The 27,051-nt window shown below is 42.0% G+C and overlaps 1 protein-coding gene and 1 non-coding gene across 2 annotated transcripts in view; both read right to left on the reverse strand.

Annotated features, from left to right (window-relative positions):
• Positions 1 to 27,051, reverse strand: part of LOC124709015 — a 151,728-nt gene that overhangs the window by 120,745 nt on the left and 3,932 nt on the right. Inside the window, exon 2 of the mRNA XM_047240663.1 lies at positions 10,587 to 10,990. Coding sequence (XP_047096619.1) covers positions 10,587 to 10,990 — 404 coding nt within the window. The remainder of the gene's footprint in view (positions 1 to 10,586; positions 10,991 to 27,051) is intronic.
• On the reverse strand, positions 2,224 to 2,296 carry Trnaa-cgc. Its single transcript has one exon. It is a non-coding gene; the product is annotated as a tRNA-Ala (tRNA).

Raw genomic sequence — 27,051 nt, forward strand, 5'->3', positions numbered from 1 at the left:
GATTATGTTGTGCTCTGTGCAAAATTCTACCGGGCGGCTTCCTCTTTCATTTCTTAGCCCCAATCCATATTCACCGACTGTTTCCTTTTCTCCCTTTTCCTACACTCGAATTCCAATCACCCATGACTATTAAATTTTCGTCTCCCTTCACTATCTGAATAATTTCTTTTATTTCATCATACATTTCTTAAATTTCTTCGTCATCTGCAGAGCTAGTTGGCGAATAAACTTGTACTACTGTAGTAGGTGTGGGCTTCGTATCTATCTTGGCCACAATAATGCGTTCACTGTGCTGTTTGTAGTAGCTTACCCGCATTCCTATTTTCCTATTCATTATTAAACCTACTTCTGCATTACCCCTATTTGATTTTGTGTTTATAACCCTGTAGTCACCTGACCAAAAGTCTTGTTCCTCCTTCCACCGAATTTCACTTACTGCCACTATATCTAACTTCAACCTATCCATTTCCCTTTTTAAATTTTCTAACCTACCTGCTCGATTAAGATATCTCACTTTCCACGCTCCGATCCGTAGAACGCCAGTTTTCTTTCTCCTGCTAACGACATCCTCTTGAGTAGTCCCCGCCCGGAGATCCGAATGGGGGACTACTTTACCTCCGGAATATTTTACCCAAGAGGACGCCATCATCGTTTAATCATACAGTAAAGCTGCATGCCCTCGGGAAAAATTACGGCCGTAGTTTCCCCTTGCTTTCAGCCGTTCGCAGTACCAGCACAGCAAGGCCGTTTTGGTTATTGTTAGAAGGCCAGATCAGTCAATCATCCAGACTGTTGCCCTTGCAACTACTGAAAAGGCTGCTGCCCCTCTTCAGGAACCACACGTTTGTCTGGCCTCTCAACAGATACCCCTCCGTTGTGGTTGCACCTACGGTACGGCTATCTGTATCGCTGAGGCACGCAAGCCTCCCCACCAACGGCAAGGTCCATGGTTCATGGGGGTGGGGGTTCTGTAACATGAATTATACAAAATTCCACGCAAAGTTTACTAGCCACCATAGTTGCACATATTCGAATAGTACAGAGATCCTTATTTTGCCCAATGCAGCTACCGGAATTCGAGCATAGCTCTTTGACATTTTCTAGTACATATTCCTTCATACAAAGTCGAATAGGAAGGTGCACACTTCATCTGCTCCTTTCTTCGCAATACCTTCATGGTATACATGCACTACAGAGTAGTTATTTTCATGATAACGTATAAAAATACATTTACACATAGCTGCTGAAGATACAGTGCGTCCTGTATACTCCGCTTTGGTAATAGAAAGTTTTGCATGAAGTCAAAACAAGTATCAAGCAGTGAATCACTATCTTTGCATTCTTCCTCAGTAGGTTTCATGCTCTTGGAGAACTTATCAGTTCAGAGTTTACGTACAACAAGCTCTACGACAGCTACTATTTTGGCAGTATCGTTCAACATAGAACTTTTCATTTTAATGTGAGTTCTTCTCATTTCATGTATGTGTCAACTAGTGGTGGACCGAATGACAGCTGAAATGTTTAGTGAATTATTTGGCATGGCACTTATATGTAGTACCAGAAATTATTTTTGTTTGAAACGAGTCGTACATCGACTGCGTTGTGAGCAAGTAGTCCAAATATCTAAATTCACGTGAAGAGTTCAAAAATGGTTCAAATGGCTCTGAGCACTATGGGACTTAACTGCTGTGGTCATCAGTCCCCTAGAACTTAGAACTACTTAAACCTAACTAACCTAAGGACATCACACACATCCATGCCCGAGGCAGGATTCGAACCTGCGACCGTAGCAGTCGCGCGGTTCCAGACTGAAGCGCCTATAACCGCTCGGCCACTCCGGCCGGCACGTGAAGAGTACGGTGACTTTTATATAGGAATGACTTTTACAACTGCAGGTGCTATAGCACATTCGCCGCATATCTTGTGGACTCTTCTTCCGAAGCATTAATAGCTGAAGCCTTCGAAGCATTAATAGCTGAAGCCTTGTTACTCTGTTCCCTGTTATAGCAAAGATAGAAACAAAAGTTATACAGCACACACCAAGTCGGAGGAGGAGGAGGATATTAGTGTTTAACGTCCCATCGACATCGAGGTCATTAGAGACGGAGCGGAAGCTCGGGTGAGGGAAGGATGGGGAAGGAAATCGGCCGTGCCCTTTCAAAGGAACCATCCCAGCATTTGCCTGAAGCGATTTAGGGAAACAGCGGAAAACCTAAATCAGGATGGCCAGAGACGGGATTGAACCGTCGTCCTCCCGAATGCGAGTCGAGTGTGCTAACCACTGCGCCACCTCGCTCCGTACACACCAAGTTGTTCAGTACATACTGACACAAGAAATAATAGGGAATGCGTCTGTGCTTCTGTGACAATTTGCTAAAAGGATCGACGCCTTGGCCATCCTTCTTCTACATATCGGGTTTGCAACATGAAAGCCAATTAAAAATGTGTTCTGTTTGTTTTTGTGATAAACTCTCGGGAACATCGCAGTATATCAGTACAATCATTTTCTGTGAGGTTTCCAAAACACTTGTCATAGCAACTAGAACGAAGCACAACGAATGAAACACTACTTTGTCATCCTCTTTTGAGACGAAAGACGCAACGGTAAAGGTAATAATGTATTCTGATACAGCATTGTACTGACCTCCATTCTTCAACGGTTTTCCTTTCTGAAACTAGTAGTATACTCATGATCTTCCACTCTAGCTATTATTACAACTTTTTGTTCTTAATTTCCGGTATTACGTTCACCTTTCTTTCTTTTCTTGATGTTTAAGCAAGTGTTCAGAAATTATAACAGTTGGACTACGAAAAGCGAAACGTAATGCATGGTGTATTAGGTACTCGAAAGATGGCACACGAAAATGAATACCACTGGAAGGGCATTATTCCAGCAGTAAAACACTTTAAAAAATTACATTGCTGCAAATGTATGTAGGGTGCGGAGTAAAACCATTTTCATGCAGAAAGATGTATCAGTATGTATAAAATCTTGTACCTTTCTTAATTAACGTTGTCAAAAACTGGATTAAGGTCCTTCCAAGATTGACTTTATAGTTATGGAAACAATGGAATAAGATGGAGCACGATTAAGACTGACTGGCATATTTACAAGGACTCCTTTGTGGAAGAGATGGTGCACTATTGCTCCTGCGGTGGGTGGGCTCATGTGTGTTTCGTGTGCAGACAGCATTATTGTTACATTTATATAGGAATGGCTACCATTAGTGACAATCAGCTGTTACTTTGAAAGACATAAACAACACTTATAAAGTCCTCTATTAAATTCATATTTAGTGGCCACATCTGCAATGATTTGTTTCTCATTCAGTGCTTCTGGCAATGGGAACAGTTAGTTAATGCAAGAATTTTAAGTACTTTTTGCATTGAAATTAACGGTACTAAAACAAATCGTTATTGCTTTATTAAATTTTATTGTTACTTTTTCTGTAATTTGTTAATACGATTATTATAAGAACGCTAACAGGCATATCGGTCTGACCCTAGAGCAATAGCCTCAACGTTTTCCTGTGCATATAATACCAACTGACTACTTTTATGCGAAGTTTCCATATCATGATAAAGGAATGCAGTTCATCAAGTGTATAAAGTCAAAGTAATTTTATCTATATGTTCTAAAAATTAGCATGTTTTTAGAATACGATGCAAGTGATTTAAGAAACAAAGATTAGTCCATAACCCTAAAACTTCTTCCTCCCTTCCGCACTTGTGCGTGTGCATTCATATGGGTGTAGGAAGATGAATGATCCTCAGAACATAAAAGCATACGTACATATTTTTGGCAATCTTTAGTTAGTTTAAAATTCTTTTACCTTTTGTTTTCGAGAACCTTCAGAATATTATACAGTTTCATTCGTTTTCTTTAACAAAATTTCAGCTTTATGGTCTAACTAGCCTCTTCCCCCTGGTTTAACCCCTATACTGAACACACCAACCCATTCCCCTCGCTGTGCTCACCTCTTCATCCCTCTGTCTGTCCACCTCATTCTCTTATTTCGATTTGTCTATTGCCTTCTCCCCAATCTCTGTCTCTTCATTCCCACCATCTGATCTCTTTGTCCAGTTCTTCCATCCCCTTCAATATCTATCTCAATGTGTCACCAGCTATGCCCTGCAATACTGTTCCATAAACCTGGTTGATAATACCCACAAAACATACCTGTCGTACAGGGTGGGCTACACTACAAAGTCTTGTAAATCATGTATTTTCCCCTTACACAAAGAGTGTCATGCAAAGCGGGTCGGCGAAGTAGACTTATAATATTCGAATATAACAAGCCTGTCACGCAGGGCAGCCTACACGTCCAGGGCTAGGCAACTGTTTCTACAGCCCCTGCAAAACTGTTCCATAAACCTGGCTGATAATACCCACATGACATACATCTTGCAGGGTGGGCTACACAACAAGAAAATCATGTATTTTCCCCTTACATGTAGGCTGTCATGCAAAGCAGATCAGTGAAGTAGACTTATAATACTCCAATACAAGAAGCCTGTCACGCAGGGCAGCCTACACGTCCAGGGCAAGTCAACTGTTTCTGCCCTCTGACGTACATGCTGGCCTGGAGAGCAAGACAGGATAATAGTGTTCCCACACAACATGCCTTTCATGCGTGGCAGTCTACACGGCAGAAACACGAAGAAAACTCGTTTTGGCCACATCTCCAATCCTGTAACAGCTAGGAGGCTATAAAACAGTACTGACACTCGTGAGGAGAGCTGTTTCTCAGGCAAATTTGATTGAAATCAATACTGTGGTTTGGGAGGATAGCCCAGACACAGACACAAGCACTCTGTTTTATACACACAGCACATGACTGAGACTGACTTTAGCTCTACATGCCACAAAGACTGAAAATGGGATTAACGTACTTATTTTTACATAATGCTCTGATTCCACACCAGCACCAGGAGGCCTTCAAGGGATTCTAGAAGTCAACTAGTACTTTCTTGGTAGTAAAAAATATGTGCTCTAAGATTAAACAATATGTATTTCATGTTTAATGGAATTTCCTCTAAGCATTACAAATCTACTAATCAGTTCACACCACTGACGCCGCCACTCTTAGGAAGTACAGAGATATTTAACTTCACAGAAAGAGGTGTGGGTGTAAGGTGCAGAGGCGATATTCAGACAAAAATCGCAGGCTGTACCAAAGCTAAGATATAACAAGTGGAATGCTGGCAGATAGAATCATGAAATGTCAGTTTAGGGCATCACACTAAGATAACCGAGTCTTATGATTTTCCGTATCTGATAGTGATGAGGCACACGACACTTCCGAGTAAAGGCTGCTGTAAGTAGGCTGTTTAGGTTCTTATGTTAGTAACGCGACGTAGCGCTCTGTTTGTAAATCCTTGACTGTGTTGTGTGCAGTCTGTGGCTGGTTGGACTCACTGTTGGAATATTCGCTTGTGTAGTGTTGGGCAGTTGGATGTGAACAGCGCGTAGCGTTGTGCAGTTGGAGGTGAGCCGCCTGCAGTGGTGGATGTGGAGAGTGAGATGCCAGAGTTTTGAGAGGCTACTGTAAGCGTACGATCTGGACGTGTGTCAGCCACAAAAAGGAAATTTGTCAAGATGGATGTCATGAATTCATAGATATATATTATAACTTTTGAACATTGTTAAGGTAAATACATTGTTTGTTCTCTATCAAAATCTTTCATTTGCTAACTATGCCTATCAGTAGTTAGTGCCTTCAGTAGTTAGAAACTTTTATTTAGCTGGCAGTATTAGCACTCGCTGTATTTCAGTGGTTGAGTAACGAAGATTTTTGTGAGGTAAATGATTCATGAAAAGTATAGGATATTGTTAGTCAGGGCCATTCTTGTGAAGTATTACTGAAAGTCAGATTGCGTTGCGCTAAAAATATTGTGTCAGTTTAGTGATGATTAGAATAAGTAAAGAGAAAACTGAGTACGTTGAGTTTTGCTCAGCTGCTTGAAAATCAAATAACGTAGAAGTTTACCAGCACAGTCATTTATAATTTTTCAAGAGAATGATTCACTGCTCCTTATAATATTATCAGACAAACTATTAGTTACCTCTTAAAAGTGAACATTGGGGCGCTGAAGAATTGTTAGAGCGATGTCATGTACCGCCCAACGATTTAAGCCAGAACAATGAAGTGATGTACATAGGCCAGCCGTTAGCAAACAATCAGTTTAGAAATATGGGTCGACAAAGAGACAGAATGGCAGAAAGGAGGAATAATGATGGGATGTGCTCATGGCCACACCAGGAATGAAGCTGCCAGAATTGTCGGTGTATTATCGCGCATCGTCATATCACTTGCAGCCATGTAAAACGGTGTTAGAACAGAACATGGAAAATATGCTAACCGAGAGAGCCTGGAGACGAGTGCAACGTATTGATAATGACCGTCGGTTTCAAACCAGACAATAATTGCTGCATCACGACTCAAAAAGTTTCCACACAAACACTATGATGGGAACTACAAACTGTGTACTTTTAGAGTCGTGCACCTAGCAAAATGCAATTGCTCACAGTGGCACATTAAGTCGCCCGTCTCCACTGAGCCAACTGACACAACAACTGTAGTTATTTTACATGACGAAAAGTCGTGATTTTGCATGTTTAGAAATGAGGCAGTAACACCAGTAATCTATAGATTAAAGTGCTTTCCGTGTACGTTCTCTGCTGACATTGTACACTTGTGTATCTGCATGGTAAATATCTTTGGTTTTTAAGAATTTATTAATATTTGACGTTTTAAGAAATTACATTGTAGCTGTGCCTTTCATTTTATATGTAATACTCTGTGAATGTAATAGTTTATAAAAATTCTCTATTTTTACTGGTCCACAAGTAGTGAAGCTAATTGTAAGACCCGGAGTAAAGCCCCGACACCATGGACGTAGCTTGGTGGATCTAAAGAAGCGCTCAAGGCGCTTGTTTCCTTTGTGGCGAGTGGCAATTCGAGTTCTGACTGTGATAATGAATAGAATGAATATTCGAGTTCTGAGTGTGCCACTGAGTGGTCGGTGGCAGCCTTGATCAGCCTTGTGGTTAATTTCGATGTATAAACCGAGGCAAGAAGAGCTTGCGAGCATCTAAATTAGCCTCGAATGGAATGTTCAGTGAGAATGTTAAGTGACCTGTCGAGCAAGGTAAGATTATTATCCCTGTTTGGTTAAATTTACGACTCCAAGAAGCGCTATATCAGGGCATGGCTAAAATCAAAAACCATGGTTGCTTTACAACCAGTTGTATAGCCACAGTAATTTGCCACACGCGCCACCACCTTCAGCAGAACTGGTATCTAAATATGTACATCCAATGTACCAGGTATGATGTATCGAATAACAACTTTTTATGGAACTCATAACTTACATGTGCACACCCACGACTATCCCCAGTCACATTCCTAGACAGGGTCCTTTCGAAGTGAATTAAGACCGAGTGTCCAGATTTTATTAAAGAAACAGTTTTGGCAGAAAAACATTTTGCAGTTTTTATTAAATTTGTGGAATATGAAGTTTGGTTAGTTTCCTGTAGAGTGGTAAATGATTTTCTCGACACAAATTTTCATCTTGGAGTTTCCTAAACTGTGTTCACAACGAATGATTTTCATTAAGTAAGAAGTTGCCAAGCAGTATTATTTCCCTTTGAGCGAGTTTGTAAACAGACGTTTGTTTCAAGTTATACATTCATTTATGAAGTCAGTTTGGTTTTGAGTCCAATGATAGACTAGTCGCTAGGTCCCCTTGTTAACCGTTTGACTAATTTTGCACTAGTCATTATTCTTAAAGGTGTTACTAAACATATTTGCCATTTCCTTGATTTTGTGTGTTACGATTTACAACTAATTACGGTTCTTAAAAACCATACCAGCTCAAGGGACCACCTAAGCTACTTCATTTGTGTGGTAAATGAAAGTCAAGGTTCCTTCTGAGCAAGTGTAGCAATCGGTATATTCATGAATTATGCACCAATTTTTTAATAATATTAGCAGCTGTACTACCTATTTCCATAGAGTATTGTGACTGCATGTGCAAATTTCTGAAGCCTATGGTAATTACTACTGTTCCAAATCATGATTTTTTGTGATAGTTCATTAAGAGAATTGTAGCTCATGATACTGCCAGGCAGACTTTAATAATAGGTTCATATTCCCTTCGGTATTTGTTCATTATACTGCATAGTAATTTTTGCACAATAGGAAGTGTTATTGTGAGACAGTGTGTTCTGTTTTATTTATTGACCATTCTATATTCTGAACAAGGGTTAGCTGTTGTGTTGTTCGCTAGGGCAACTAAGCGTACAATTTGGAGAGTAACTGTGTTGGAAGACATTAGTTAGGGCCCCAAGTGAGGAAAGTTTTCTTAGGCGAAGTTTATTTCCACTTTGCCATAAAACTTGATATCGCATTGCCTAATTAGTCTAGCGACTGCATGTATATATAATTACAGTTTCCCCAAATATTATTATAATGTCAGGTCAAAACCCTTCGCTTTGTTATTGTTTCTGTTTCACTTACTTCGCCATTACTAAATTATAGTCAGATTCCCTGTCATTACGTACAGCCACGATCAGGCTAAACGGTTCTCAGTAGGGTTCCGTTATTGGAGAGGCTAATTTGGTAACTGCCGGTAGTGTTACAATACAAGACAACTTCTGTGTTCTTAGGGTAGCACACATGTGTTCCTTAACCTACCCCTGTCGCACCACAACTGAACCCCTGAATAAATAGACGTAAATGTCTTGGACTATCTGAAACACTGGAAGAAACGAAACAATTGACATGGGTGCAATTTTACAGCTCTAACGGGGTGATCAGCAATTAATGACTTCAGCTGGATGCGGTATACGGGGCTAAGATTGTGGATTCCCTTCCTGTCCATTGTCAAGGCTAGTGCCGGTGTTACATTGCATTAGTCTGATAGCTCCTAAGGATCGGTGATTTTTTTCACCGTTATGTTTATTTCTCTCGTTCCTATGCCAAGTTAGCTAAGAGACGTTGTAACTAAGCAAACTATTCCGTCATCTTGCACTGAAAGAGTAGCTTGCCTTGGAGGCGGGAGGATAGCAGATTTTGATTCTCACGCTAGCTACTTAGCCGAGCGAACAGTGTACTTGCGAAATGCTGATTTCAATGCGTTATACATACTCTATATGAATCTAAAGAAGTACTATTAAATATTAGTCAATCGTTTACATAGTTAGTATAAGAAATTCTATGGATAACACAACAATACATTTAAAATTTCGTATCAAGTACGTCAGCACTTTCTGAGAGTCAACTTTTTACCTAAAACACGTCCTGGACTGTAATGCATTCATCTATAGTACCAAATGAAGCTACAACCAAGATGACTAGTTGACATAATCTAATTATTACAATTTTTCTTTGGGTTCATTAGACGGATTTCTGTTTTCATTAAAAGTTAAATGGAAAAGTAATATTTCAACATGTTTTGGCTCTGTGAGTGTTTTAGTTCAAACAATGTAAATGTATGTGTGAAAAAAGTTGATGTGCATGAAGGGAGTTTGTGATTAATGACCATAGAGAGCTAGACGTCTAAAAAGGCAGCCGGAAGGGGCGTTGAGTATTAAATTCATTAGTAAATTACTTTGTGGAAAGAAATCCTATTTTGTTTTCATTAAATATTATTTAGTTTCGGAATTACGAAATTTCTAGCCTAAATTATTTGGGGTAATCCGATTGGCTGACATTACAAATGCCGCGAGTATAGAAGTGCACGAGATGATGCCATTGGCTGCTTAACACACTAGCCAATACGAATTCAACATTTCCCACGCGTTTGAATAGGGCTTTGTTTCTCAGATCCATGAGTCGTTATAGTCGCTCGGGAGGCGTCTTCTGCTAAAGACCTATGCCAAACCTGTACCAAAATGAAGATATTCGCACGTTTGACCAATTCTCGTGTCGTTGACGAAAAGCAACTAAAGTGTTGTGTATTTTGTGAAAGTTTGAGTTTCGTAAATAGTTTATTTTAGAAGATATTTTCGTGTGAACATTTCATGTCGTACATAAACTCCACGTGGCGTGTTTCGCGCAGATTACGAAATATTACGGCGTGCACTTCTTACAAGAAGCTCACTAAACGACTGAGTATGTTCACTCGCAAGTAGTAGTGGGCCAGCGATTGTTTAGGATTAAATTTCTTCTGGATGATTTCGCGTGTGAACTTCTAACAGAGATAATCAGTAACATTGCATAATTGATGTTGGGATGTTAAATACGGACTCGCTAAACATGTCCTGTGTTTCAAAGTAAATAAACCAATTTAAAGTAAATTTTAGATATCCCGAACGCTCGATAGTTTAACAAACTAGCAGTTACTGCCCACGAACTGGAGTTATGTGGCCTTTTCGTAGTCGTTATTTAGTCGAATTTTCGTCAACGCTGTTTTTATTGGCTAAACCTGTATCTACCATCGCCGAGTGAAGGGGCAGACAACCAGAAACCTATCCAGGAAGATGAGCTGATTGTGTAAAGAATAGTGCGAGGACAACCCGGCCTGCCGCAACGTGATGACCTTCTATGACTCCGCAACGTATGTGACACACGGTGACTTACCACTTTGTCCTGCAAGAGGCTGATCTTGCAGTTGAGGACGGCGGTGTCGCCGACCTGGACGGTGACGTTGGTGACGTTGAGGCCGTCGTCCTCGAAGTGAGGTCCCCAGCGGTGGTCGTGGTGGTGGTGCTTGTTGGCGGGCGAGTGTGTGTCGAAGATGTGCGCCAGGAGCAGCGGCGCCACCGTGTGCTGGCCCGGCCGCCGCCCACTGCCAGCGGCACCGGGCGTGGGCGCCGCGTGGGCGACGTGCGGGGGCGGCGGCGGCGGCGGTTGGGGAGAGGCGCTGCTCTGCAGCTGCGCCGCCTCCGGGGGCTGCGGCGCGCCAGCGGCGGCCGGCGACTCGCTCAGGCTGCCGGCGGGCGTCGCCGTGGTCGCCGCGCTGCTGCTGGAGGCGGTCCCGGGTTCTGCAGGCGTACCAACAGATCTGTTTGTGTGCAGTTAATCCCTAGGAACTGTAAGGAGTACAACTGTAGAATTCACAGATTTCACAAGATGTGAGGTGTCATTTATTTCGCTGGTTTGTTTTTTTCCTAAATTCTAGATTTACTGAAACTCGGCAGATAACCGAAGTCAGTTCACTGCGTTGCGCAGTGCTGCAGAATAATCCGGCAGTTAGCAGTAAGCTTTTTATAAAGAGGCAGTGGTAGCAAACAGACCTGACGGCACAGCAGACTTCTTTTAAACAAAGCGATGGTCAAAGCAATCGCTTGGTTAAAAAGAAATCTACAGATACTTGCTGGCCCCTGTTTGAATTGTACAACAGGAGGGATTCTTCCTTCACATCTACATCTACATATACACCTACGTGATTACTCTGCTATTCACAATAACGTGCCTGGCAGAGGGTTCAATGAACTACCTTCAAACTGTGTCTCTACCGTTCCACTCTCGAACGGCACGCGGGAAAAACGAGCACTTAAATTTTTCTGTGCGAGCCCTGATTTCTTTCATTTTATCGTATGATCATTTCGCCCTATGTAAGTGCGTGCCAAGAGAATGTTTTCGCAATCGAAGGAGAAAAGTGGTGATTTAAATTTCATGAGAAGATCCCGTCGCAAAGAAAAACGCCTTTGTTTTAATGATTGCCACTCCAATACACGTATAATGTCTGGGACACTATCTCCCCTACTTTGCGATAATACAAAACCAGCAGCTCTTCTTTGCACTTTTGTGATGTATTCCGTCAGTCCCACCTAACGCGGATCCCACACCGCACAGAAATACCCCAGAATAGGGCGGACAAGCGTGATGTAAGCAGGCCCTTTAGGAGACCTGTTGCGCCTGCTAAGTGTTCTGCCAATGAATTGCGCTCTTTGGTTTGCTCCACCCACTATATTATCTATGTGATCGTTCCAGTTTAGGTTATTTGTAATTTTAATCCCTAACCATTTTGTTGAATTTACAACCTTCAGATTTGTGTGACTAATCGCGTAATCGAAATTTAGCTGATTTCTTTTAGCACTCATGTGAATAACTTCACACTTTTCCTTATTCACGGTCAATTGCCACTTTTCGCACCATGCAGATATCTTATCTAAATCAGTTTGCAAGCCGTTTTGATCATCTGATGACTTTACAAGACGACAATGACAGCATCATCTATAAACAATCTAAGACGGTTACTCAGATTGTCTCCTCTGTCGTTAGTACAGATCAGAAACAATAGAGGCCGTATGACCCATTCTTGGGGAACGCCGGATATTACTTCTGTTTTACTCGGTGACTTTCTATCCATTACTACGAACTGTGACCTTTCTGACAGGAAATCACGAATCCAGTCACACAACTGAGGTGATACTCCGTAGGCACGCAGTTTGGTTAGAAGACGCTTGTGAGGAACGGTGTCGAAAGCCTTCTGGAAATCTAAAGATATGGAATCAATTTGACATGCCAATTCAATAGCAGTTATTACTTCACGAGCATAAAGAGCTAGTTGTGTTTCACAAGAAAGATATTTTCTGAAACCGTGCTATGTGTCAGTAAATCGTATTCTTCGAGGTACTTCGTAATGTTCGAATACAATATATGTTCCAAAACCCTACGGCACACCGGGAGGGGGCATAAAGATAGCGTAGTGTAAAGGCGAAAGTGGTATCAAAAATAAAATAAAGCTGGAGATACTTTGATTTACCATTTTACACTGAACAGCTGAGGTGTTCCAGCCATCCTTTATAAAGATGTAACTACAGTTAAGGCCCAGAAAGTGGAGAGGGGAACGCGAGCCTTGAGAACGGACTTTTTTTTTGATCCACCAATCTTCTGACTGGTTTAATACGTATCACCTCGAATTCCTGTCCTGGGCCAACTTATTCATCTCAGAGCAGCACTTGAACCCCATGTCCTCAATGATTAGTTTAAAGTATTCAAATCTCTCTCTTCTCTTACAGTTTCTAACCTCTGCAGCATCCTCAAGAACCGTGAGGTTAGTCCCTGATGTAACAAATCTCCTATCATCCTATACCGTTTCCGCGTCAATGTTTTCCATGTGTTGCTTACTTCGTTGATTCTGCCAAGGCCCTTCTTATTCTATATCAGTCCACCTAATTCTCAACATTCTTCTATAGCATTACATCTCACAAGCTTCGATTCTGTTCTGTTCTCGTTTTTCCACTATCCAGGATTCTCTACCACACAATGCTGTATACAAAACGTACACACTCAGAAATTTCTTCCTCAAATTAAGGCCTATGTTTAGTACCAGTGGACGTTCTTTGCCAGCAATGTCCTCTTTGACTCTGCTATAATGTCTTTTATGCATTCCTCGCTTCGTCCGTCCTGGGTAAATCTGTTGGCAAGTTAGCACAATTCCTTAACTTCGTGATCACCAATTTTGATGTCAAGCTTCTCGTTATTCTGATTTTTGGTACATCTTATTACCTTTGGCTTTTTCTGTTGTACTCTCAGCCCATTTTCTGTACATATTATACTTTTCATTCCATTCAACACATCCTATAATTCATCTTCCCTTTCACTGATGATATCAGTGCCATCAGCAAATTTGATCATCGATATCCTTTCACAAAGTATTTTAATCCTACTCTTAAACATTTCTTTTGTCCTCCGTCATTGCTTCTTCGATGTATAGATCGAACAGTATGCGACAGAGACTGCAGTCCTGTCTTACACCTTTTTTAATCCACGCACACCATTCTTGGTCTTACATTCTTGTAGTTCTCTCTTGACTCTTGTACATATTGTATATTACCCGCCTTTCTCTGCAGCTTACTCCCATTTGTCTCAGAGTCTCGAATAACATACACTATTTTGCACCTTCGAGAAATTTTCTAGCTCGACGAATCCTATCAAGCGCCAGGTCTCTCTCGTCCCTTTACTAATCAGAAGCCAAATTGATCGTCATTTAATAGATTTACAATTTTCTTTACAATTGTTCTGTGTATTAGTCCTATTGTCATCTCGGACGCATGAGCTATTACGCTGATTGCTATATTCGAGATTACGTGCGTGATGTTTTTCCGAAAGTTGTTGGTTTATGGGTACTATTTGCTGTGGTATTGTGAAATTTAGTTACTCCTCAGGATTAATGTAAGTTCTGTGTTACTACTTGCTGCTTTGTTTTAAACTATTTTTTGAATATAATTTATAAATTATTTTATAGAACTAGCCTGAGAGAAATATAATCTAATTAAATCCGATATTCTGATCCTTTTCCTTTTACAAGAAACCCATTACCACCTTATAGGATTTCAAATATAATTTCTCTGTTTTACTCAAAGCTTGTATTCACACTATTTTATGGCTGTAGTTTGGTTTTCAAATATGCTATGTAAACTCATATGATAACTAGAAATTCAGTTATGCCCGAGGTTTCATTTTTTCTTTGTGGCATGTGTTAAATGAAATTTTTATTATCTTTACTAAGGCCTAAATTCATACGATGCTTTATTTAATTTATTTGAGGCAAGAGTCAACTTAATGTCACGACTGAAAACTTTAACTGAAAGTAGCCTAAATTTCAAATATTAATGTCTCGTTGCTAGTTTTCTTGCATTTACTTATGTTTCTCAAATTTCACACGTGAGAAGAAATTCTTGATAATAGTTCGAAGAAATTTTTAAAATAAATTTGTTTTTTTTTCTTGATGAAGAGTTAAGTTTTTAGCATGCTGCCATCTACCTTCTCCTTGTTTGGTAACACGTGTGTGTTCATATGCAACATTGAGGTGCTTTTCTCAACTACCTTCAAGGTCGGTGTTATCATATACCTTTCATAAATGTTCAGTGTGCCGCCACCGTGAAGTATCGCGGAGATTAAGAAGACTTGAGCGGATGGAAGTGTCTGTGGAGGAGGGCGGAGTGGGGAGAGGGAGGGCCGGGCGGAGGAGTGGTCTTTTGGAAGGTGATGCTGCGTGTGTGAAATTAATCCACACGCAGCGCCAAAGATAATGTGCTGGTAATTCTGATTTTTGAGCCTACTTTCAGGACAGATTCGAATCTTGTAATGTTGATAGCAGCCAAAGTAGTCAAACACTTACGGAAAAGGCATAGGGGAGCAGCATTATGACTCCTGCAGCGCTGATCTAGGTGTGGCCCTAGTGGAAGGGGTTTGTCATTGCCTTTCGTCTGCTTGATATGATGTTTCAAGTGTGTATCCCTGCGGTGAGTGCCTTCACAGTGGGTTATTGGGCAGGTTTAGTTATGGATGAAATGAAGGAAAATGGCGAGAGTCGTTGCCCGCACCCGATGCCACTCGACGAACATCTAGGGAGTCGCGGGGCTTGTCGTTCCCATGCAACTGATCACTGTCAAAAGAGCCACATGCCCTGATCTCATGAGACAATGCGGAGAACTTTCAAATTTACACCAAGACATTGGTGCAAAGACTGATGATCAGGCACACCCCAACCAAAAAGTGGCAGTGAGAAAATTCCACAACCAGGATTTCAACTGGCCCACTTCCGAGAACGACTGCGCAAGCGTATGTACCGACATAGGCTAAATAGTCGGGTATTACGAAAATAGCTTTCTTATTTCCTTACACTTGTAAAGGATAAGACCTCTCTCCAAAGACCGTTAATCAATCGATTAAAAAGTAATGTTGTTGTTGTTATTTTGGTCTTCAGTCCTGAGATGGTTTGATGCAGTTCTCCATGCTACTCTATCCTGTGCAAGCTTCTTCATCTCCCAGTACCTACTGCTACCGACATCCTTCTGAATCTTCATACTGTATCCATCTCTTGGTCGCCCTCTACAATTTTTACCCTCCATGCTGCCCTCCAATGCTAAGTTTGTGATCCCTTGATGCCTCATAACATGTCCTACCAACCTTTCCCTTCTCCTTGTCAAGTTGTGCCACAAATTTCTCTTCTTTCCAATTCTATTCAGTACCTCATCATTAGCTATGTTATCTACCCATCCAATCTTCAGCATTCTTCTGTAGCACCACATTTCGAAACCTTCTATTCTCTTCTTGTACAAACTATTTACCGTCCATGTTTCACTTCCATACATGGCTACACTCCATACTAATACTTTCAGAAACGACTTCCTGACACTTAAATCTATACTCGATGTTAACAAATTTCTCATCTTCAGAAATGCTTTCCTTGCCATTGACAGTCTACATTTTATATCCTCTCTACTTCGACCATCATCAGTTATTTTGCTCCCCAAACAGCAAAACTCCTTTACTATTTCAAGTGTCTCATTTCTCAATCTAATTCCCTCAGCATCACCCGACTTAATTCGACTACATTCCATTATCTTCGTTTTGCTTTTCTTGATGTTCATCTTATATCCTCCTTTCAAGACACTGTCCATTGCGTTCAACCGCTGTTCCAAGTCCTTTGCTGTCTCTGACCCAATTATAATGTCATCGGCGAACCTCAAAGTTTTTATTTCTTCTCCATGAATTTTAATACCTACTCCGAATTTTTCTTTTGTTTCCTTTACTGCTTGCTCAATATATAGATTGAATAACATCGGGGTTAGGCTACAATCCTGTCTCACCCCCTTCTCAACCAGTGCTTCCCTTTCATGCCCCTCCCCTCGACACTTATAACTGCCACCTGGTTTCTGTACAAATTGTAAATAGCCTTTCGCTCCCTGTATTTTACCCCTGCCACATTTAGAATTTGAAAGAGAGTATTCCAGTCAACATTGTCAAAAGCTTTCTCTAAGTCTACAAATGCTAGGAACGTAGGTTTGCCTTTCCTTAATGTTTCTTCTAAGATAAGTCGTAAGTTCAGTATTACCTCACGTGTTCCAATATTTCTACGGAATCCAAACTGATCTTCCCCGAAGTCGGCTTCAACCAGTTTTTCCATTCGTCTGTAGAGAATTCGCCTTAGTATTTTGCAGCTGTGACTTATTAAACAGATAGTTCGGTAATTTTCACATCTGTCAACACCTACACACAAGTCATATCTATAAGAAAAACAAATAACTAATAAAAGCAGTTTACAGATGCGTTTGACAATGAGGTGGTACTTTAAAGTGGCCTATCAAGAATGTGTCCATTATATTACACGGAGCGCCTATCTGTGCTCAAAGCGTGACTTGTAAACACGCACACACGTATCTGTATACGTTTCATAGAAAACTGGGAAGATAACATTGTTCTTCCACAGCTGGTCACCGCAATGACTACTTTATCATGGACCTTGTCAGAGATAAAAGGATTGTGCTTAGAGCAAGGAAAGATAATGACGCGAGAGGTCACCTCATGGATAACCTATTCTCATTTTGGCAAGGCGGCGATGACAGATATGAAAGAGGGAGATTACGTTATTTTAAAGAAATGCTGGCGGCTTTATGTCTTCGTCGTTCAAATTTATCCATTGAGTGGCTCCCCTACCAGCGGTCTTAGGATACCATCACAAGAGAGCCTCACGTGGAAGAACCATCTTCATCCCTTGCCTTGCACACGCGAAGGGAGAGCAACTCCCACGGTCGGTAAGACGCCGCCACATAATCCAAAAGCAGCGACTTCACATGATGCCCAGTAACTTTAGCGCCAGGTTGCCACGGAATTTTTGTATATTGCGCTTAAGGAGCTAATTAGGTTTCCTTTTTCTCTCCCCAGGGAACTTTACTGCACTTTTTTGCAGCATTACTGTTAATTTAAATAAATGTCCTGCTGATATTGCACTACAAAGGATGAAATTAGAAATGGTGGACAGTTTAACGAGATGACTAGCCCTCCTGATGTAACCTCTTCATTTCAGACCAACATTTGCTTCCTCCGTTGTCAGTTACTTTCTGGATATATTCGGCTCTCTGTCTTCCCTTACAGTTGTTAGCCTTTACAGTTCCTCTAGTCCCAAGGGTACTATTCTCTTATGTCTTAACACATGTCCCATCATCTTGCCCCTTCTTCAGGTCAGTGTTTTCCATATATTCCATTTCTTGCCGATTCTGTGGAGAACATCCTAATTACTTTTCTTATCAGTTCTCAACACATTCAAATGGTTTCTCTAGGCACACATGTCTGACACTTCAGTATTCTTCTTTACCAGTTGTCTCACTGTCCAAGAACCACAACCACTGTTCTCCACTCATTCTCAAAAATTTCTTCCTCAATTTAAGTCCTAAGTGTGATACCACTAGAATTCTCTTGGCCACGAAATGCCCTGTTTATCAGTCATGGCTGCCTTTTATTTTCTTCTTGCTACGTCGGTCATGGCATATTTTGCTCCCAAGGTAGCAGAATTCCTTAATTTCAGTGACCATAGATTTTGATGTTAAGTTTATTGCTGTTCTCTTTTCTCCTATTTTTCCTTACTATCGTCTTTCTTCGATTCACTCTCAATCCCTATTCAGAACTCAGCAGATCCTGTAAGTTTTCCTCAGGTTCATTAAAGACTACAATGTCGTCAGCGAATCTCATCACTCATATCCTTTCATCCTTAATTTTAGCTCAACCGTTGAACCAATATTTTCTTTCCGTCATTCCCTCTTTGACACACAGACTCAACAGTAGGACTGAAAGACTTTTTATTCTAAACAGTTCGTTCTCAGTTTCTAGTCTTATTGTCCTCCTGGTTCTTATCCATATTGTGTACTTTGAGGTGATAAAATTCATGCTATACAGATATAAATCGGTCTAAGGCGCTGCAGTCATGGACTGCGCGGCTGGTCCCGGCGGAAGTTCGAATCCTCCCTCGGGTATGGGCTTGTGTGTTTGTCCTTAGGATAATTTAGGTTAAGTAGTGAGTAAGCTTAGGGACTGATGACCTTAGAAGTTAAGTCCCATAAAATTTCACACACATTTGAATTTTGAGCAGATATAAACACATATACAGGTGACGGTAGTATCGCGTACACAAGGTATTAAAGACGAGCGAACTGGCGGAGCAGTAATTTGTACTCAGGTAATTCATATGAAAGGCTTTCTTATGGCCGCACGACTGGTATGATAGTTCGAGCTAGACGCGTGGGACATTACATTTCGCATATCGCAGAGGTCGACGGCGGTGTTTGCTAGGAGTTGTCATTGCTAAGAGAAAATAAACACTGAGTTAAATAACAGCAGAAAAGAGTGTGGGACGTGAGACGAACGTGTCCGTTAGAACAGAGCGGCGTAATCTGGCGTTAATGGGCTATGGCAGAAGACGATCTGCACCTGTGGCTTTACTAAAAGCACGAAATCGCCGGCAGCGCCTCTCCTGGGCTCGTTATTATATCAGGTGGACAGTAGTCGGTTAGAAAAGCGTGACCTGCTCAGGTGGGTAATTATGTCAGTTTGTAACAGCTAATAGCAGGGTTCGAGTTTACTACTGGCCCACAAAGACACAAGTTGTCAACAAAGCACTGTGCAGGCTGGTGCTCAATAATGGTGTTGGCTGTGTTTACATGGAACGAACTTGATCCTCTGGTCCTACTGAACCGTTCATTGACTAGACATTTCTACGTTCGGTTACCTGGAGACCATTTGCAGCCATTCGGCGATGCTATTGTTATGGCCGACAATGCGCCTTGACAACACGCCAATATTGTTCGCGATTGGTCTGAAGAACGTTCTGTACAATTCGAGAGAATGGTTCGTCCATCCAGGTCGCCCGACATGTATCCATCGAAGATTTATGGGATATCATTGAGAAGTTAGTTCATGAACAACATCCTGCACCGGCAACACTTTCGCAATTATGGGCGACAATAGATGTAGCATGGCTGAATATTTCTGCAAGGTCTTCCACCTACTTACTGAGTGCAAGAGACGTAGAGTTGTTGCACCACTTGTGGCCAAAGGACGTATCCTATGACTTTTGTCACCTGAGTCTATTATCCTTCTTTCCCCGTAGTGTATCCCAGTTCTCCTATGGATTTCGAATATCTCGCACCATTTTACATTGAAAAATGTTTTTCCCATGTCGTTAAATCCTATGAAAATTTCTTCACTTTTATTCAGTCTTGCTTGCATTATCAACCACAACGTGAGAACCGCCTCTTTGGTGCCTTTACCTTTCCTAAAGCAAGCATGTCTGGGCTTCGACATTCGCAACTGCTATGCGTCGCCGCACTTCTGACATTATTGAAGGCAGGGAAGGCTCACAGACGGAGTCCCTCATTAACCACCAAGAAGAAAAAATTACAATTCATGAGATAATGTGACCGTGGAGGGTTTTTATCTTATGTCATCAGTCATGCTTAAAAATGAAATATTCGGCTTGTTCTCGTAGTTGAGGAAAATGCCAGAGCTCCAAGACATTTGAGTACGTGATTTCTGTAAGCTTCTCATCCACTAAAAAGAAAGAACCGTAGTCTTGTCTCGGCAAACGGGGCAGAATACATGAATCTGGGCCAAGTTTCTCTCTTATTTTACTATGTAGCTCCTATCTTCCTTATATTTTTACGTTTCGGCGGTTCACTTTTTCACTTAAAATGGATCCTAACCTCATCACTGAACACTAAACGAGATCGAAAACTGTCATCAACATTATCAACACCCAAAATAACTTCACACAACTCTTCACGTAGTTGTTTATCGTCATCATGAGGATCGTGTAGAAAATTAATCATATACTACTGGAAGAAAGTATGCGGACACCTATTAGATGACATTAATAAGGCGTACGTTTACCCTAAGCCTTTATGAGGGCTTGAACTTTCAGTGACGTGTCTGAGGAGGAAGTGCACCAGAAATCAGAAAAGTTACTGCTGTTGATGGCTGCGGACTGGATGAAGTCGACGTTTCATTCTGAAGGCGAGTCCATTTCAAAAATGCTGTCTCTGCAGACCATTACTTCACAGAAGAGACTTCCTGTCATGATGATGCAAACAATCATCGTACCGAAATGACATTCAACTGTAAGAATTACACAGTCCTGTAAAACGTGTTCATATTACTTCGCATTTAGCGTTTTCTTAAGCACTATAAGGGAACCGCGCCCTAACCACGAAAAACACCTGTAAACAACTATACATCCTCGTCCATACCTCACTGTTGGCTGGTAACATTTCCACGCATTTGTCGAACCCAAACCCTACCATTGCACCGCCACACGGTACTGCGTGACTTACCACTCGTTTTCAGTCATCCACTGTGAGTGACTTCCTACTTAACAGCACCTCAAGCTTCACTCAGCACGTTGGAACTCACAAGTGATTCCTTCTGCTGACTTCACATGATTTTTACAACTACTTTCTGCAGTTCTCGACGGTCCCGACCCACCAGTACATGAAGTCTGCTTGGTCTTCCCTTGCCGGTAGGAGTGGCCGAGCGCTTCTAGGCACTTCAGTCCGGAACCGCGCTGCTGCTACGGTCGCAGGTTCGAATCCCGCCTACGACATGGATGTGTGTGATGACCTCGGGTTAGTTAGGTTTAAGTAGTTCTGAGTCTAGGGGACTGATGACCTCAGATGTTAAGTCACATAGTGTTTAGAACCATTTGAACAATTTTTGGTCTTCCCCTCGCGTCTCCGCTTCACAGTTCCATCGCCAACATCTGAGCTTGGCTGCTTTAGAAGTGTTAAAATATCCCTAATGAACAAGTTTCTCAGGTGAAATCCAATGACTGGCACACTTTGGACGTCACTGAGCTCTGCTGACAGGTCCATTCTATTCGAACAGCTTCTCTACTACAATAACTCCTCTTTCTTTTATAGTGTCACGTCCGCCTTTCGTGAATGTAGTAGTCGATTCTGCATTACATAGTGGTGTCCGGAAGCTTCCGACCTTTCAGTGTATATCGTCTGCAACATTAAAGTAATCGTAGGGCTCGCAAGGCAGACACATGAATGGATAATTCCCATCTGAGATTGGGAGGCTTCAGGTGACTATTCGTACCCGCATAATTGTCTTGAATACTCTTACCACCTCGAATGAGCACAAAGGGACGACCTGTGGCTATCCCCTTACTTGACTAGTGCGTAGTAACTTCTGGCGTCATTTTACAGTAGATGTTTTCTGCTATAGGGGGTGCATTGGAGTATTCCCGCCACATATCAAGCTACAGAACCGGAAGTGATTTGCAGCTGTTGAAATACAGAATGCGGAATGCTTACTCTTGTTGTGTTAACCGAATACTGACTCGGTGCACTTTGCTTAATGAACAATAGACCAGCCAGAATATGAACCAGTCGATAAAGTCGATAACATTTGGCACCGTGACAGTCTTTTAGCTTCAATGCTTAAGTTTAATTTCACTCCAAGTATCGATCTTGATTCATGTAGAAGACCAAGTCATGTGAAATCCGATGAATCTCGTTAAAAACTGAACTATTTCAACCAATTTCGCTACTACGAAGTTATTATTTCCAGACTGCAGTGTGCTTCCCAGTCTTGAGACAAAAATTGTAAGTCTCTAGCAAAAGTAATAAGACGTAATGAAAAAACCACCACAGAGCACTGTATCAGCAGTCGAGAGTCTTTAGCCACCAGTATTGTTATTTGTGGCTGACAGTAACAGAGAAGCAGATGATTGTAAGTGAAGGACAGCTGAGCACAGCAATAAACTGCACCGCACGTTGTTAATCACTTAGCAAACGGGGTATTTCACCACACTAGGGCCAGTCTCTTGTTATGGTTGTTTTTGTGAAAGAAGTGGGCGCCAGAGGCATATAAATAAGTTTTCATTTTAAGGCAAGGGGTGACTGGTCGTCGCTGGAAACTAGTTGCACCACCACGACACCAGAAGTATTCTGGACAACAAGACAACTAGGCATTATCAGCGGCAGCGATGGGTTCCAGACCGGGCTGTGGCTGCTTCCAGCTCTTAATCCTTAACGGGTCTTGGTGCCACGGCCTCGTCGACATACCGCCCTTGCTTGCTGCCTCAACGCTGAGTTCCTAGTGAGACTATGCGCCACAGCGCCAATCATCATCTGAGGGCAGTGAGTTATGCCCCACACAGCCTTCTTCGCACACCACCGTGGTGACGAGTGTAGTGAGGACCTGCAAGCGCTCCACGACAGTGAGGTAAGCAGCGCGCAGCTTACGCCAATGGATGTGGGCGTACACTGCCGACCCATCATGCGCCTCCCGTCAGTGTCTCGTGGTGCGGTTTTAGCAACTAGAGCGATAATCACTACACATATGTCAGTGCCAGCCATGACACAACACCGAGAGGCGTGTTGGCATCGCGGCGTTATATATTGCCGTTAGTAAAAGTCATTGTAAAATGTCAACAGCGTTTCCAGAGGGCCCCAAATCCCACCACTCACACACCACGCTCCTTCAAGATCAAAAATCATGTTAGCTGGCAATGCACTGTACAGGTACAAAGCTGGAGTGTATCGGAATGTGAGACAACGTCAGCACATCACACTGCTTCAGTGTGTCATTAGGTGTTGTGAGCCACCACCATTTAGCATCTGAAGTTGCTGCCTTCGCGTATCGAAACAGTTTACGAATAAATATACATTGATGTGACAAAAGTCATGGGATAATGATATGCACATAAGCAGATGGCAGTAGTATCGCGACCACAAGGTATAAAAAAAGGGCAGTGCACTGGCAGAGCTGTCATTGGTATTCAGGTGATGCATGTGAAAAGATATTCAACATGATTATGGTAGCACGATGCGAATTAACAGACTTTGAATGCAGAATGGTACTTGGAGCTAGACGCATGGGACATTCCAGTTCGGAAATCATTAGTAAATTCAATATTCCGAGATTCACCGTGGCAAAAGCGTGCCGAGAATGCCAAATGTCAAGTATTTCCTCGCACGGAAGACAACGCAATGGCCGTTGGCATTCATTTGACGACTGAAAGCAGTGGCGTGTCCGTAGAGTTCTCAGTGTTGACAGACGAGCAACACTGCGTGAAATACTACAGTTTGGAACCGCGCTACCGCCACGGTCGCAGGTTCGAATCCTGCCTCAGGCATGGATGTGTGTGACGTCCTTAGGTTAGTTAGGTTTAAGTAGTGCTAAGTTCTATTGGACTGATTACCTTAGAAGTTAAGTCCCATAGTGCTCAGAGCCATTTGAACCAACTGCGTGAAATAACTACTAAGTCAACGTATCCGTTGGGACAGTGCGGTGAAATTTAGCATTAATGGGCTATAGTGGTAGACGACAGAAGCGAATGCCTTTGCTTAATAACGCGACATGAACTAGAATGCCTCCACTAGGCTTCTAACCATATCAGTGGGACCTTAGACGAGTGCTAAACCTAAAACTGATGATGATGATGATGATGATGATGATGATGATAATGATGTTTGGTTTGTGGGATTCTCAACTGCGCGGTCATTAGCGACCGAAAATATGAGACTGGTCGTATGAGTCCCGATTTCAGTTGGTAATGAGGTCATGGCAGTGTTTCTGCGTGGCTCAGATCCCATGAAGCCAAAGACCCAAGTTGTCAACAAGGCATTGTGCAATCCCGTGGAGGCTCCATAATAGTGTGGGTTCTGTTTTCATGGAATGGACTGGACCATCGCCAACGCGTTCTCTCCGGCTATTTGAGGATTATTCGCAGAAGTTCATGGACACCATATTCCCAAACGTCGATGGATTCTTATGGATGAGTGTGCACCATTTCAGCAGGCCATATTTGTTGACAATTGGTCTGAAGTACACTCTACACAACTCGAGCAAATGATTTGGCCATTCAAATACTATTTAACATTACAGGACGTAATCGGGAGGCAATTTCGTGCACAAAATTGTCCACCGGCAACACTTTCACGTATATGGACGGCTACAGGAGAAGAGCAGGTTAATATTTCTGCAGAGAATTTCCAACGAATTGCTGAGTCCACACCATATTGGGCAAAAGGTGGTCTGATGCGGTGTCTGGAGGGATCCCAGGACGTTTGTCACCTCATTCTATTTATTAATGTCTTTGTGGATGAAGTTAACAGTACCTTCAACACCATTCACGACTAATCACGGGATCTGTTTATGGTGCTTCCCTGGTTTCCCCAGTGTACAATATGGTGTTTGTGTTTTTGGTAGGTGTTGTAGTTGATGAGACGTGCGTGTCACCATTAAACCGTAGCGATCACCAGTATATCGTCTCTTCCTCATCACTGTAGTTTTCAATGGAATAAATTCGAGAATGGTCCACAATGTCCGCGAATGTTTAACATTCCCTATAATGTAAACCAGTTTCTTCGAAAGTTCCAAAATTATCTGTAACTGCTTGTAGACGTCTGGTGTCTGTCACGGTAAGCAGTGGAACTGGAGGAGCATAATTATTGGACTGGCGTATAGAAGCGATAACGCATTTCGATTGGTATGTTAGAACAGTCAAAGTGGAGTGAGTTTGGAAAGCATAGTGGAGTGAAGGAAAAATGGGGTTTGGGCTTTGGCTATGAATTGAGTCAGGTTGTATATTCTGGCGAGAGCCTCGACTGACATTAGACCGTGGCTTCAGGTTCGATTTGGTGACATGGTCACATATCTAGGGACGAGTGAAGGAGTGATGGGTACGTTACGGTATGGTAGTGGTAAAAAAAGAAAAGGAATGGGAATCGATGGAGAGGGAAAAGAAGAGGAGAGCCCTGACCTGGAGTGGGACAGGTGTGGAAGAGTTATAGTCGCTAGAGGGTGATACATATTGGGCCGGATCTCCTTGTCTGAAAGAGGTATTTGGTTGGTATTGTGCGGGGATAGTATATGGAGTGTTCGTCGATGTAGGGACGGTGACACGTGTTGTTAATGATGCCGCAGCATACCAGAGTTGATGTTCAGAGGGGAGACAATAGTGTTATTGGAATCTAGTTTACGGTCAGTATGATATACGAGCAGGAGTTCGATGTGGGTGACGAGAGGTAAGAACTTTACGAGTTGGAAGCGGATTCATACGAGCGTAGGTAAATGGTTAGGGAAAGCGAGAGTGCATGGCGTTGGTCGGGCAGATATCCATACAACTTTTGCAAGCAGAGGGTTAGTTACAGCGTGCAAAGAGGGCCTTAACCAGTTATTATACCCGAGAACCATAAATGAATGGACTGAAAATAAACTCTAACAACTGGTACTGTGGGACTTAACCTCTACGATAAACGTCACATCTGAATGCAGGCCATAGCTGTAGATGGACGCTGCTGGCTTTTACAACTGCAAAACCAGGACAGATGAAAAACAGTGAAATTTTACTTATTGTGGTTATGCACTACGGTAAGAAGAATACATGATCAAATCTGATGATGATTTAGGGATGCAGACGGCGCAAAATGTAGTTCACATGGCTAACCCCTTTCGCAGCAACAAATGGTCTAATCTGGTTGGGTATCAGATTGAAATCAGCTCGGTTGACAGGTATGGGTAAGCCATTTCGTGGTGCTTCAATTCTGTGCTAGGATTCCTGGCTTCAGATAATATAATTTATGAATTCGTCATTGTTGTCACATAGTTATATAAATTACGTCGTCATACTACTATGCGTCAACAGTGACGACTTAGTGGATTTATCTGACATCATTGATTTTATATCGCCTTATCATGCCGTTACAAATACTTTGATGGTGCTGATTATTGTTTGTGGACTGACACTGGTTGTTCAATAATATCTCTTTACTGAGCAACCAGTTTCGCTCCACAGACAATCATCTGGTCCATAAAAACATTTTTTTACCAGCAACTCTTGCCAAAAAATCATGACGTTCTTGAACTATTTACGACCTGTGGCGCACCAACTTTTGAAATTCATTTTCACAACCAACCCTATTAGCCGGTTAGTTAGTTTTATGTTCCACGGATCATTTGCACGATAAATCGTAATGATGTGCAACAAGACTTCTTCACTCACATCGCAAATTAATTTGCAAATATGGCTACATGCCGAATATTTATAAAAGTTTTACGTTTTTTTAAGTACACAGATGTGATTAATTCTCAACGAGCACCTTTTACAAACTAAAATACAAGAAGTTCTTCTACGGAGCACAAGGAATTCTGAAAGAAATTTTTTTTCAGCATGTGTTCAAAATTTACTCTGCTGTGTGACAGACGTGCTATACCACTGGGTAAGTTAGCAACAAACAAAATGGTTCAAATGGCTCTGAGCACTATGGGACTTAACATCTTAGGTCATCAGTCCCCTAGAACTTAGAAC

The sequence above is a fragment of the Schistocerca piceifrons genome, chromosome 7 (assembly GCF_021461385.2).
Source record: "Schistocerca piceifrons isolate TAMUIC-IGC-003096 chromosome 7, iqSchPice1.1, whole genome shotgun sequence".
NCBI classification, from domain to species: domain Eukaryota; kingdom Metazoa; phylum Arthropoda; class Insecta; order Orthoptera; family Acrididae; genus Schistocerca; species Schistocerca piceifrons.